Here is a 15087-nt window from a genome sequence, read left to right on the forward strand (position 1 = left end):
TGTTACACATGGGTCCTACACAAAGAAATACTCTGGAAACTTGGGAGCACAGGAGTATGGGGAAAGAGGTATGGCTCTTTCCCCATGAAGAGCCATAAAGTTTAAGATCATTTTCTTTACATTATTTAGACCAGATCCTTCCTTAACTAATGGGAAACTTGGTTGCTTCTATTATCCTTCATGGTTGATTAATGGAGGTGCACCAGAATTACCTGTAATTATACAGTAATATCTGAAATTATTTATGCCCCCCCAATAAGATTTTGATTCACCAAGTCTGATTTGGAGCATGTTTTGAAAAACTCTTGGCTTGATTCAAGTATGGACACATCATTAAAGACCTGTGCCTTTGGATGTAGTGGTCCGTGTTTACTCTCTGAAGTATGGGAGTATCTCTGCTCTCAAAATACCCACGTAGGATGCTTAGCTATGTTGCAGTTTGGCACATTTAAATTGTCAAAGTGAATTGTTTCATTCCATAAAAGGAGAATGGAAAAAAAGAGAACATACATAATTTAAGAGATGGATGTAGATTTTATGAGGAAGGATGAAAGAGGAATATTAAGGCTGAGCTTTTGGCCACTTCATGTATAGTGAACCTAGTGTTATAAAGACATATATCTTTAACTGGTTCAGCTTTAACAAAGTCAAAGTGTAGTTCCTAAGTTATAACAAATACAGACAACAAACATTGTTATAGCACAACTAGACTTTCTGTTTGTCTTGCTTTCCAAGAAGGGCTTCTCACTGCATACGAATTTTTATTTCAATCAAGGCAATTCAGGATTAATCACTAAAGATATAATAGTAAGTACTTGCCAGAGGGCAGACATATCTGTGTAGTAGACCTTTAGATTAGAAATAAGAATTTTCTAACAGAAAAAGTTGTTGGGCACTTAAAGTTACCAGAGAAGGTTGCAGAATTTCCATCATTGCAGAATCAGAAATGTTAATTAAAAGGAGGAACCCTCTATGTTTTTATCCCTGCAACACACCACACACTCTCACACATACATTCTATCTTACACACATCCACTTGACATGTGTATTATACATATATATATATATACATATATGTGTGTGTGTATATGTGTATATTTGTATAAGGAAATATGTATATTTCCTTCTCCACACACTGGAGAAGGAAATAGCAACCCACTCCAGTATTCTTGCCTGGAAAATTCCATGGATAGAGGAGCCTGGTGGGCTACAGTCCATGGGGTCGCAAAGAATTGGACACGACTGAGCTACTTCATTTTCTTTCTTTCTATAGTTCCTTTTGGAGAAGGAAATGGCAACCCGCTCTGGTGTTCTCGCCTGGAGAATCCCATGGAAGGGGCCTGGTGGGCTGCAGTCTGTGGGGTTGCAGAGTCGGACATGACTAAGCAAGTAACACATACACACATTTACCACCACCTCCACCTCATTCCCTCTCTCTCTCACACACACACTTTCTCTCACTCCCTCCTCTGCCCGCCTCCCCCATCCCTGCAGTAGGAACCCTCTGTCTTAATTAGTTGAGACATGATACCTACCAGAGACAGCATTCTGAACTCTTTCACTGGTGTACTGGGATCTCATGCTCTCTGGTAAGCCTTTCGCCGTTATAATCCTGCTTTGGGTAAGGTTAGACACAGTGCAATTAAAGTGGGGGGGGACCATTGTTTCCTGATTTGTTTGTTGATATTTTCTAATGTCTTCTAAGGAATAGGTCATTATCTTTAATTCTATTTTGGCGGTTTCCTAGTCCGTGACTATTTTGTTGGCAAAATGCCTCCATTTTTGACCCAAGTTCCTATTGCTTTTGTCTGTGACCACACTTACACAGTGTAAGAGATGAGGGTTTGATTCTTGGGTCGGGAAGACTCCCTGGAGAAGGGCATGGCAAGCCACTCCTGTATTCTTGCTTGGAGAATCCCGTGGACAGAGGAGCCCGGCAGGCTACAGTCCATGGGGTCACGAAGAATTGGACATGACTGAAGCGACTTAACATGCATGCACACTTTCACAAGATATATGTATGTTATAGAGGAAAGCTGTGAATATGTACCTCATCTCATCTCTGGCTTCCTAACAGACACTGTGCTGAGGGCTTTGCTTGGATTGTCTCCCTAATCCAGACCACACTCTGCAGAGCTGTGAGGAGCTGTTCCGGCCTCTCTTTGCAGATGCGAAACTGAGGCTCAGAGAGCCGGGAAGCGTTCCTAGCCACACGCCTAAGGAAGGATGCTGTTGGTATTCATTCCAAGTGTGACTTCAGGGTTCAGACACTGAATCACTCTGTTGTCACATTCGTGGTTTCCAGTTGGGGATTTACAATAAAATATCTTTAGAAATGGCAACCCACTCCTATATTCTTGCCTGGGAAATCCCATGGACAGAAGAGCCTGGCGGGCTACATACAGTCCATGAAGTTGCAAAGAGTTGGACACGACTGAGCGACTGAGCATGCATACATCTTTAGAACGTTGGCTCTCAAACTTGGCTGCACTTTGGAATCACTGGGGAGTTTAAAAAAATTACAACTGGTAGCTGGATCCCACCCTCTTATGTTCTGAGTTCATCAGTGTGGAGAGTGGCCTTGACATTGGAATTTTTTAAAGTCTCCCAGGTGATTTTATTTTTTATTTTTATTTTATTTTATTTTTTCATTTATTTTTATTAGTTGGAGGCTAATTACTTTACAGTATGTAGTGGTTTTTGTCATACATTGACATGAATCAGCCATGGATTTACATGTGTTCCCCATCCTGATCCCCCCTCCCACCTCCCTCTCTACCCGATCCCTCTGGGTCTTCCCAGTGCACCAGGCCCGAGCACTTGTCTCATGTACCCGACCTCCCAGGTGATTTTAAAATACGGCCAAGTTTGAAAAATCCTCCTTTGAAACAGTGCAAAGTTTTAAATTCCTGTTCTAATGTTAGTAAAAAAAATTAAAGAATGTTTTTATGACTGAAATACTACATATTTGCTTTAGAAACCACAGACAAACCAAAACAAAATATTTAAATTATCTACAGTTCTTTCACTGAAAGATGACCAATACAGTTAATTTTTTTTTCCTGTTCATATATTTAAAGTCTTTAACTATAATGTTACTCTTTGATATAATTTTATATATTAATGCCAGATTGTTTTATATCTGTTTTTTATGTTTACATGCTTTCCTGGACTGAGAAATTTTTGATCCTTTTACAACATAATCATGGTGTTGGATTAACCCTTATAGGCCAGTAACCATCAAAGTGAAAGAGTATCTCTGTTTCTGCAGAGTTTGTGTTTTATTCGAGGTAGCTCTTAGAAAACTAATTTAGATATCTTTCCTTTTTAAAAAAATTTTATTGGATTGTAGTTGATTTACAGTGTTGTGTTAGTTCAAGTATAAGCAAGGTGATTCAGTTATATCTGTATCCCTCTCTCTATATATATATATTCATTCTTTTTCATATTCTTTTCACACATAGGTTATCACAGAATTTTGAGTAGGGTTCCCTGTGCTGTTCAGTAGGTGTTTGTTGGTTATGTATCTTATGCATAGTAGTGTTAGACGCCTTTCCTTTGTACTGCAGGGATCGAACCCATGTCTCCTCATTGGCAGGTGAGTTCTTTATTGGTGAGCCACTGGCGAAGCTGGGGATGCCTTAGAATAGGTAAAGTGCAAATCCCACAATAAAGGGAAAACGTCGACTAGTTCCGGAAACATCCCAGCTTTGGCCCCCAGTAGGGCTTCCCCGATGACTTAGTGGGTAAAGAATCTGCCTTCCAAAACAGGAGACACAGGTTCGATTCCTGGGTCAGGAAGATCCCCTGGAGAGGGAAATGGCAACCCACGCCAGTATTCTTGCCTGGGAAATCCCGTGGACGGGAGGAGCCTGGTGGGCTGCAGTCCATGGGGTCGCAAAGAGTCAGACAAGACTGAGTGAGCACCCGCAAACTTAGTCTTCCCTGGGAATGGCCCCTCTTCCGTCCTTCCATCTCCCCACCCTACTCCCTTGTCTGTTGTAATAAAAAAGCTTTCAGAGTAGAACTCAGTAATTTTTAGAGTTTGCTGCTTCTCAGATATTTTCCTAATAAAGATTTGGATGAAGGACTGCTGCAGTTTAGTGGGGTTTGGTGACGATGCAACCAGAGCCCATCAGTCAGCAGCTGTGACTATCAGGTCACATTCTTTTCCTCCTCTTCTCAGTGATGAGGAAGAATTTCAGCTAAAGGTGGGGAGAAGACTCGTGCTTTGGAGGATGGATGAGGGATTAACCCACAGGGGAAAGGGGCAATCTGGGAGGTGTCACAGGTTTGCCTGCTGAACCGGTCTTGTCTTCCGTTCAGCCCAGCCGGTTCTGGGTTGCCCCCTGAGGTATTTTTGGTCCTGCAGCCGCAAATGAGATCTCTCTGCATTTCATGATTTATGGAGGATTTCCTTTTTCTGGATCAACATCTTAACTTGATAATCAGTAGATCTCTTCATCACAAGGCTTGTAAATCACAATTATTTATAATTTCTGTATGGCTCAAAAAAATCTTATATTTTAAGAATATGTTATGATCTTTACTGGTTTATTATTGCCCATTTTAGAATGCATTTTTTTTAAAAAAGGAGAATTTGAAAATGTTAACATTTTACTTTGTGAATGCATGAAGTACGTGCATGATTTATGTTGCCGAAATCCTTCAGCATTGAGGCATTTATGTAGTTGCAAAAACTGCAAGAAAAATTAGAAGCTATTTCTCCATCTTTCTTTAACCTCTTCACATAGAATTCACAATGGCTTTTAAAGAATATAAAGCCATTAAAGATAGTTAAAACCATCAGATGTCTTGCTTTACTAAGAAATTAACAACAACAACAACAGAAACAAAATGAAAGAATAAGATAGCAAGCCTGGTTTATTTACCTGTGTAATATGTATCTCACTCACTCTAAGATCATAATGGAAGAGAAGGAATCCTTAAACTGACATCATATCATATAGCAGAAAAATTAAGTAAAGCATACAGGATATGATACTTATTTAAACACCAGATTTATTCAGTCAGTCCCATTGACACGCAGATATTTCTGGAGTGTTATGCCAGTCACTGGAGCCAGGGTGTTTTATCATTTAATGGTACCTCTCTGCTGCACTTGATGAGCTGTCCTGGAAAAACATTTTGAAGCAATAAAGCATCCATTTGGCTCGTAAGTAATGAGGGAGGCATTGCTCTTTGCATTAACTATTTATTGAGAAAGAGGAGTGACCAATTGCTAATAAGCTTTATCCAGAGAGCATAGTGGAAAACAGAAGAAAAGTGAGGTTCTGTTCAATTTCACATGCAATTAACAAATACTCAGTGCTGAATGGTTCGTGCTCCCCACCCATGTGACTCCTGGCCAGCTGTATTTAAGCACGAGTGCCCGTGCAGGGTACTGAAGTCCCCTTGGTCTGCGGAAGGATTGTTAGCCTTAACTAATGATGGTTAAGGGGAGGCAATAGGCAGTGACCGGTGAGTAACTACAACTGTGCTGAGCTCTGTAGCTTTGAGTAAAGGACTTATTTCCTAAGATGAGCTGTAGTGATTGAGGCTTGCCAGTTTACTCCTTTGGAGAAATGCTCCGTGTTTGTTTGTTTGTTTTTAATATAATTATTACTTTTCCATAACTTGGGAAATCTGCTCTCTAATGCAATATGTAGATTATCACTCAGTCAAATGGCTTTTAACCTGAGAAAATTTTTTGTTTGCTCTATAAATAAATATATAATTTATTATTCAGAATTAGTTTCCAGGTAGTAATGTAACATTTTGTTTTTCTTTCACAAATAAATAAATGGTCCCTTCTTTCTGTAAATGCTTAGGGTGTAACAACTTCAAGATTACAACCAGAGTATTGTATTCACACATAAATAGTGGCTGGTTTCAAATCATTTCAGAATCTTATACCTTAAAGAATCTTACTTTTGGTACTAAAAGAGCATGAAATTTTTATTCCTCTTGCTTTAAGATTCTTGGTGTAATGAATTTGCCTTCTTTAGTAACATGAGAAAAAAGATGAAAGTCATAATTATTTTCTTCTCTTAAAGCTAACTAAAGGACTTGCATGCTAATTCCTCTTCCCTGCTCTCACTAAAAAGTACAGTGGAGTTCCACACAATAGGAAGAAAAATTCCTCACATAAATCATATTACAATAGGCCATGGGAAGGATGTGTAAAACCCAACATTACTTAAAACAGAATAGTCTTGAAACTGTAATGAACCCATTATGAAATCATTTAATATTACATTCCTTTAATTTTCTAATTTAAAAAATTTTCATATTGAAAAATGTATTCTAGGCTTACTGTGAATTATTTTGAAGTATATTTTAAATTAAGTTTCAAGATATATTCCATGAAATAAGAATACTCTTGCTCATTTGAGTTCACAGGCTTGGGTAAAGGACTGAAAAGCCTGATGAGTGAATAGCAATGAGATAAAAAACCGGAAAAGATTTGACGGAATGTGTCTTTCCTAGAAACATTCTGTACCACAGTGAGAACTAAATCCATTTACATTATAGGGAATCATACTTTCTTCATCAAGGAAGTAAGGACTCAAAGGTTAGAAATAGAATCACCTCTCAAGATGTTAGGTCTTGTAATAACCTCTTTGTTGCCTGTTAACAATTGTTAGGTTGAATTCTCCCTTTCAGATAATCACTCCATTTAGAAGACTAATGCTGTGCGCCGAGAATAGGAAAGAGATGGAGGATTGGATCAGCTCACTGAAGTCTGTACAGACCAGAGAACCTTACGAGGTAAAGTAGCATCTCTCTTGTCCTCTTGTGCTCTTAGAGAATAAATGTGAACCGTAATGCTACAGCTATACTCTGGGGGGCGGGGGGGGTGGGGGGGGAAGTATGTAGATTCATTCAGCAACCTGTTTAAACCTGATATAGTTTTTTTTTTTTTTTTTTTTTTTTTTTTTTTAGCTAAAGCAAAGTGTTTTAGTTTTAAAAAGAATGGATTTGAAATTTCGATCATCATTTGGTACCTTCTGAATGTAGTCCTGTTCTCGTTTGGCAAACCTACACTGACGTCTCATTTCCAGGTGGCCCAGTTTAACGTGGAACATTTCTCAGGGATGCATAACTGGTACGCGTGCTCCCACGCCCGACCCACTTTCTGCAACGTGTGCCGAGAAAGCCTTTCTGGAGTCACCTCCCACGGCCTGTCCTGCGAAGGTACAGTAGCATCCAGGGTGTGTCCTCCCTCGACACTGTCCTTACAGTAAACATGCCGCCGCCGGTATCTCTGTGAACAGAGAATCAGCGTCACAGCAAGACGTTGCCCTTGGGTGGAAGCAGTAAGTGGGAGCCTCTCGGGGACCAGAGTGTTGTCCTTATACTGAGGCTTCAAGCCGAGCTCTGCCCAGATACGAACGGCTTAGAACATAGTTGAGCTTAGGAAAAGATAACATAAAATCATCTGAAGGAGGAAATGTCAACCCACTCCAGTATTCTTGCCTGAAAAATCCCATGGACAGAGGAGCCTGGTGGGCTCTGGTCCAAAGAGCCGCAAAGAGTAGGACATGACTGAGCGAGTGAGCATACACGCGTAAATCAAAACATGGCATTTCCCTCCTCAGGAACTAGCATCTACTGGTAAAGAAAATTCTGTAGACTGTATATCATTCTCATCTCCCAGCATTCTTTTTCTGTTCTGTTTGATTATAGAGGACAAAACTTTCTGGTGGATGGTATACACTGTTTTGGCAGAATTTCCGGTGGTTACTTATACTACATCACTTTAAATGTTTTATTTCCTTTGTGTTTAATATAAATGGGGCTTCCCTGGTGGCTCAGATGCTAAAGAACTTGCCTGCAAAGCAGGAGCCTTGGGTTCGATCCCTGGATCAGGAAGATCCTCTGGAGAAGGGAATGGAAACCCACTCCTGTATTCTTGTCTGGAGAATCCCAGGGACAGAAGTTGGCTGACTACAGTCCATGGGGTTGCAAAGAGTTGGACATGAATGAACGACTAACTCACACACACCTTTTAAATTTCTTTAAAGTTTTCTAAAAATAAGGTCTATGCTGTTGTTCTCATCACAGGATTTGTGGGTTATTTTTAAAATTTAAGAGAAGTGACCACTTAATGTCACCAGGAGAAAACTCATACCTCTTTTGATTTATTTAATTGCTTAGCAGTTTCATCACTGTGTACTTCTTTTTAAACTACATGTAATACTACTATTAGCTTTTTTCTCTTAATACAAAAAAATTCTTAGGTAATTTTGTAATATAACTGTATTACAATTAAATAATAAATTAGAAATAGAGTCACAGTTTTAACTCATTTTGAATTATAAAATCCAAAATACATCAGTATTTCAGCTATTTAACATGACCCATTAGCTCTATTCTTAGTGCATAAGAATAGAGTTCTGTAGTTAAACTCTGTGGGTTCAGATTCCAGTTTCAATACTAGAAACTATGACCAGGACTGGTTTAACCCTTTTAGATTTTTGCTTCCTGCTCTCTAAAATGGGGATAATAGTCATTTATACTATAAAAATGAAATAAGAGAATGCATACAATGATGCTATTTTTCTAGTCAGATAAATTGTAGGCATTTTTGGTGAGTTGTATAAGAAATTCATCAAGCAATTACAGATTGCTTGATGCATTAAATGCCTGATGCATTAAAATTCATGAAATGAGAATTTGGAGGAGACATAAATATTTTTTTTAGATTTAACAAATGATTGAAATCAAAGACATAATTAGTCTTTCTGACTTTAGTGATTATATATGGAGATATTCTAAAGGTCTTTGTACAATTACCTTGGTGGTGGTTTAGTAACTAGGTCATGTCCAACTCTTGTGACCCCATGGGCTGTAGTCTGCCAGGCTCCTCTGTCCATGGCATTCTCCAGGCAGGAATACTGGAGTGGGTTGACATTTCCTTCTCCAGAGAACCTTCCCAACCCAGGAATTGAACCCAGGTCTCCTGCATTGCAGGCAGATTCTTTACCAACTGAGCTATGAGGGAAGCCCCCCTACAGTTACGTTATAGTCTATTATTCCTCAAACTGCTAAAAAGAAATCAAATCTAATAGTATCTTAGATACTGTTAGAACTGATCTGTGGTACCCTTCTGATCTGAGAGTTATGCATTATTAAATATATTTAATTGTAAAGGAGTTGAACTTAACAGTGAGATGACTGAATATTTTTCTAAGCATTTTAAAAGAAAAATGAAAATTACATTAGCTGGTGAGGATAAAAAACTTCCAAGTCTTTAAAAAGATGTGTTACATTATTCTATTGATAATTAAGTTTCTGATTTTTAAAGTCTCAGTTATAGCATTTTAAAATTATCTTTTAGAGGAATATATGTTAATATTCAATTTTTTTTCTTGATAAAAGTTTTAAATCTTGCCCATTAGTATATTTAGAACTCTAGCAGAAGATTTTAGAAATCCCAAGGGTTTTATCAATACCCAAGAAGGTTGCCTTTTATTTTGTGTCGTTTTATTGTTTAGTTGCTAAGTCATGTCTGACTCTTTTGTGACCCCTTGGACTGTAGCCCACCAGGCTCCTCTGTCCATGGGATTCTCCAGGCAAGAATACTGGAGTGGGTTGCCATTCCCTTCTCCAGGGGATCTTCCTGACCCAAGGATCAAACCCACCTCTCCTGCATTTTCAGGGGGACTCTCTACAATGAACCACTAGGGAAGCCTTTTTATTCTGTGAGACTGTAGTTAGTTAGGATATGTTTATTGTAAACAAAGTTAAACTTTAAAAATCCCCTTGAAATCTGCATAAACTGCTTGGAGGCTTACAACGCAAAAAATTTTTAAAGTTATAACAGAGGTGCAAATACAGGAAGAACTCATTCAATAATGACAATGAATAATGTGTTATAATAGAATCCAGCTTCCAGGGTGCAATACCAACACCATATTTACTTAGTCTTTCTGCCCCTTTTTCACAGTAAAAGGAGTCTGTACTGATTTGTATTCTAGGCTTGTGCTGAACAATAACTAAATTATCATTTTAAAGCCTTGCATATAGTCTGTGAATGAAAAACAGAAGGCAGAAGATACATTTCACAGATAATTCCCTAAATCAATTGAGAATGTTAATTATAATTTCAGAGCATAATTGTGCTTCACACATATTTAAACAGCACTCTAAGAATAAAAAGTTAGATGGTAATTCTTTTTAATCAACAGCATAAAATATCTCTATACGGGTATTTATGAATTTTTGTCTTAACCACTGTTGAACACTTAAAACTTGTTAAAGACTATATTGCAATAAAGAATCATAATTTTATTATAAGCCAGTATATTTTTTAAGTTCTGTGGTTTAAAATAATGGCTATTACAGGTCAGGAAAAAATGCTTTATTTCAGAATCTCTTGTTTGGAGAAAATCGTCACCTACCAAATTAAGGTGCCTATTCCTCATGTCCATTCCTTAGTAACCGTAATTTCAGTCCAGTTTGTTTTATTTTAATCATTATGTATTATACTAAACACCTTTGTGATTCTCAGTGCTCATTGCATGAAGAACTTTATTATTACAAAAGTGATTTTTATTTTTCATGAACTGTTTAATTTTTAATGGCAAAATGTTCAAAAAGCCATGAAATTAGACACTGTTGCCCTCTTTATATTACTTCCTTCTTTGTCTCTTAGACAACACATATTTGTACTCAGAAAAGAGTTTGCTTTTTTAAAACTAAAACTAGAACCATTCTTTTGAGAAATAAAATAACAGATTGAGCCAGTTAAATAATTTAAAATACTAATATAAAAGTCACTTGCCTTATAGCAAAAGGGAGCAGGTATCATGCTGAAATAACTTTTCAAACGAAGCTTACTTCCTGCATTGCTGTTTCTTTACATTACTGATTCTCAGCAATAAAGTTAAGTGGAAAATTTGTTTTCTATATGAAGTCTGTTCTTGATTCACGAAGTCATTTATAACAAAAATATTATGATTTCTAGTAAAGAATTTGTCAGTGTACACGCAAGAGCAGGTAAATGTAACATTGCCTGTGTCTATATATTCATATTGCTTTTACGGAAAAACGGCTCAATTTAGGTGGCTATTTATATACTGCCTATTTATGATACCTGAAGCATTCTGAACATTTGGCTATATAGGCATCTTATTTATTTTACTTGACCTGTTTGTTTTCATGTTATATTAAATTAAGACAATTTAAAGAGAAGGGCGCATAACCTGTTACTTCCAATTTGTTAATGGTTTACTGGTAGACATTCAAAAACCATGCTAAAAGGAGTCACCTTTTCATTTTGAATTTGCAGCAGATACCTTACTATGTTTCTACCAAAATGGTCTCTACTTTTAAATATTTCTCTGAAAAGTCAGAGACTTTATAACGTCAGTGTTCATTAGTGATTGGCTCAATTGTATGTTAATGCGTGTCCTTGGTGGGCTTCCCTGGTGGTTCAATGGTAAAGAGTCTACCTGCAGTGCAGGGAACACGGGTTCCATCCCTGGGTCAGGAAGATCCCCTGGAGGAGGGCATGGCAACCCACTCCAGTATTCTTGCCTGGAGAATCCCATGGACAGAGGAGCCTGGTGGGCTACAGTCCATGGGGTCGCAAAGAGTCCAACAGGACTGAGCAACTAATGAACAACATGTGTCCTTACAGGGATGGATAAGCTTAGTAGTAGTCAAGTTCTGATTTTCATAAGCAAGGTTTAATTTTTCAAATAATCTGTGGCTTATTTGTTCTTTTCACGTATGTGCTGCTTCGGTCTTGCTGTTTCCTCTTATTTCTCTTCTGTAGGTATCTTTCTGATAATATGGCTGGGGAGCTTTAGTGATGCATGTAGTGGGAGTGTCACTTCATTATTCCTTTCTTCTGCATTATCATGTAGTCATCCCAACAGGATACTTTTAAAATCTTTTTTAAAAAAACCTTATTTGTTTTCAATTGAAGGATATAGGACTTCCCTGTAGATCAAATGGTAAAGAATTTACCTGTGATTCAGGAGACCAAGTTCAATCTCTGGGTTGGGAAGTTCCTCTCGAGAAGGGAATGGCAACCCACTCCAGTATTCTTGCCTGGAGAATTCCATGGATAGAGAAGCCTGGCTGGCTGCAGTCCATGGGGTGGCAAAGAGTCGGACGCGACTAACACACACACAGTTGCTTTACAGTATTATATTAGTTTCTGCCGAACATCAGTATGAATCAGCCATAGATTTACCTGAGTCACCTCCCTCAAACCTGCCTCCCACCTCCCTCCCCATCCCACCCCTCTCAGTTGTTACCGAGTTCTGGTTTGAGTTCGCTGAGTCACACAGCAAATTCCCAATGGCTGTCTCTTTTACACGTGGTAATGTATGTTCCGTGTCACTGTCTCCTTGCATCCCACCCTCTGCTTACCCCCTGCCCCATGTACATAAGTCTGTTCTTTATGTCTGTGTCTCCATAGCTGCCTACAGATTATTTCATCAGTACCATCTTTTAAGATTCCATATTTTTGCATTAGTATACAATACTTGTTTTTCTCTTTTTTACTTACTCACTTCCAACTCTTTTACCTTTTAAAAAATATTTATTTGGCTGTACTGGGTCTTAGTTGTGACATGTGGGATCTAGTTCCTTGATCAGGGATCGAACCTGGGGACCCTGCATTGGGAGCACAGAGTCTTGGCCACTGCACCATCAGGGAAGTCCCAACAGGACACTTTTAAAAGATAGTGCCGTCTTTGTGACCCTCGTCGATGTATTTCCCATGATGCCTGGATATTTTCTTGATGTACTTGGACTTTCAAATTCCCCTGAATTATCTTGTTCTTTATCTCTCTGATATTTTCAAACTTTTTAAGTGTAGTATACAAACAGAAAAAAGAAAACATCAGAAGGGTACATAGTTTGTTGAATTTTCACAAATTAAATGCTTTTATGTAATCAGCACCCAGACTTAGAAATTGGATGTTACCAGAACTCCTGTATAACTGAATTTTATCTTCTTATGTGTGTGTGTGTGCGCGCGCGCGCATGTCGTCTCCTTTCTCGATAATTAATTCTTTTAGTATTTATCTCCTTTCTTCTCCTAGGAGTAAGTGAAATCTCTCTAAGTAGCAGTCTGTAGCTTGATCAAAATGCTTCATAAGCACATAATCATATTTGCTTTTTAGAATATCGACTGTTATTGAAGAGTAAGAAGCTTTTAAAAATATTGTCTTTCTTCTACTCATGCCCCCCACTCCTTTGTAATTTCATGCTGTGATTTCCTTTCATTGTTGGTCCAAAAGTACATACTCACTTAGCAATGGTTGGCTTTTTTCTTTAGTGTGTAAATTCAAGGCTCACAAACGGTGTGCAGTGAGGGCAACAAACAACTGCAAGTGGACGACCCTGGCCTCCATCGGGAAGGACATCATCGAGAACGAGGATGGGGTAAGCTCCTTTCATCTCTGCTCTCTCCCAGGTCCCCCCACTCCTTTATTCTCTGCTCCCGTGGAAATCAAGTGGGAGCCATCTAATTAGTTAAATTACAACAGGAAGTTAAGAGGAAGTGTTGATTGTTAGGATTGAATGGAAAGTTTGGGTAGATTGTGACTTTTTATTTTCAATTCAATCCTTCGTAGCTTCTTTCAGCTCTTAAATTTTAAGGGGATTGGTGTGTAAGGGCTTAGGAGGGGTTGTTGAGCTGGGCTGCTGTTGTAGACCCTTATCTGGCCGACTAAGGTACTCTTTAAGGCTCAGCTCAGCTGTATACTCAGATATTCACTCCTCAGACTTTGGGGCCTGCTCCCCCCACGTTCAAAACCTTATCTCCCTTGCATGCAAATCTCTGATGCCCCTTCCTGGTCACTTTATGATAATCCCTCTCTGTGCTCAGCGAGAATACAAATCCTGCGGGGTAGGGGTTTAGTCTTATTTTTGTATCCCTATGTGCTTGGGCATAATAGATGCTCATTGAAAGTGGGGGAAAGGAAGGCATGCCAGGAATGACGCATGCTGCTGATTCCGTAGAGTAAGAACTCATTGTATCTCTTCCCTGGGCTAAGAATGACGTCCTCGGTGGTCTTGAACTTGACTGCCCCTTCTTCCTGCTGTGTAGGTGGCCATGCCTCACCAGTGGCTCGAGGGGAACTTGCCCGTGAGTGCCAAGTGTGCTGTCTGCGACAAAACGTGTGGCAGTGTTCTCCGTCTTCAAGATTGGAGATGCCTTTGGTGTAGAACGATGGTGAGAGTTTTACAGATATTTTCCATTAAGAGAAATGTTTCTTCCTGTATCTTCATCTGTGTGATTTAGAGACAAAGCTAAGAATTTATGGCGGAGCGCAGCCTGGTAGTACATGCACCTGTTTTGGTGGTGGTGGTTTAGTCGCTTAATCGTGTCTGACTCTTGTGACCCCGTGGACTGTAGCCCACCAGGCTCCTCTGTCCATGGGATTCTCCAGGCAAGAATGCTGGAGTGGGTTGCCATTTCCTCCTGCAGGGATCTTCCTGACCCGGGGATGGAACCCACGTCTCCTGCATTGTAGGCGGTCTCTTGCATTGCAGGCCTTCTCCTGCATTTCTTCACCAGCTGAGCTACCAGGGAAGCCCGTTTTAACGTGCACCTTTTTCAAAGTGTATTCCTTCCACTCTGGGTACTTCTGCACGCGCCCTGTTTATGACACCTATTCTTGTTATATACTTCTTTTATCTGAGGACCTCTTTCCCACAGTCTTATTGTTTTTCATCAAGCTTCAGCCGCATCTAGTGGTTTGCTATTTTCAGCCCGTTTTAACACCTGTTGCTGACAGAAAGCCACCAGGTTTTGACTGACAGGCAAGGTGTGGGTTTGCTATAACCTCATGCGTTTTCTCTTGACAGAAGCTGAATTCAGTAGGCCCTGCACTGATACAATTTAAGTTGGATGCATTTATGTTTTAGAAATGAGTAAATATTTAAAATCTTCTTTGTACATGCAAGCAAGTGGTGGGAAGCAGATTCAGCGTGGCGTGGAGCCCACGGCAAGGAATTCCCCCACCTCTGACAGCCTGCGTGAGGACTGGGCCTCCAGACTGCAGGAGGGTGGTCTGAGCAGGAGCTCAGGGTGACCTCACGGCCCTCAGAGGGTGACGT

At 39.4% G+C, this 15087-nt stretch overlaps 1 protein-coding gene across 9 annotated transcripts in view; it reads left to right on the forward strand.

Moving 5' to 3' along the window:
- Window positions 1–15087, forward strand: part of DGKH (diacylglycerol kinase eta) — a 210459-nt gene that overhangs the window by 118574 nt on the left and 76798 nt on the right. For all 9 annotated transcript variants that reach the window (XM_070471180.1, XM_070471184.1, XM_070471179.1 and 6 more), the window contains 4 exons: window positions 6667–6771; window positions 7065–7197; window positions 13301–13407; window positions 14075–14200. In XM_070471180.1, coding sequence (XP_070327281.1) covers window positions 6667–6771; window positions 7065–7197; window positions 13301–13407; window positions 14075–14200 — 471 coding nt within the window. The remainder of the gene's footprint in view (window positions 1–6666; window positions 6772–7064; window positions 7198–13300; window positions 13408–14074; window positions 14201–15087) is intronic.

This window comes from Odocoileus virginianus, chromosome 8, assembly GCF_023699985.2.
Source record: "Odocoileus virginianus isolate 20LAN1187 ecotype Illinois chromosome 8, Ovbor_1.2, whole genome shotgun sequence".
NCBI classification, from domain to species: domain Eukaryota; kingdom Metazoa; phylum Chordata; class Mammalia; order Artiodactyla; family Cervidae; genus Odocoileus; species Odocoileus virginianus.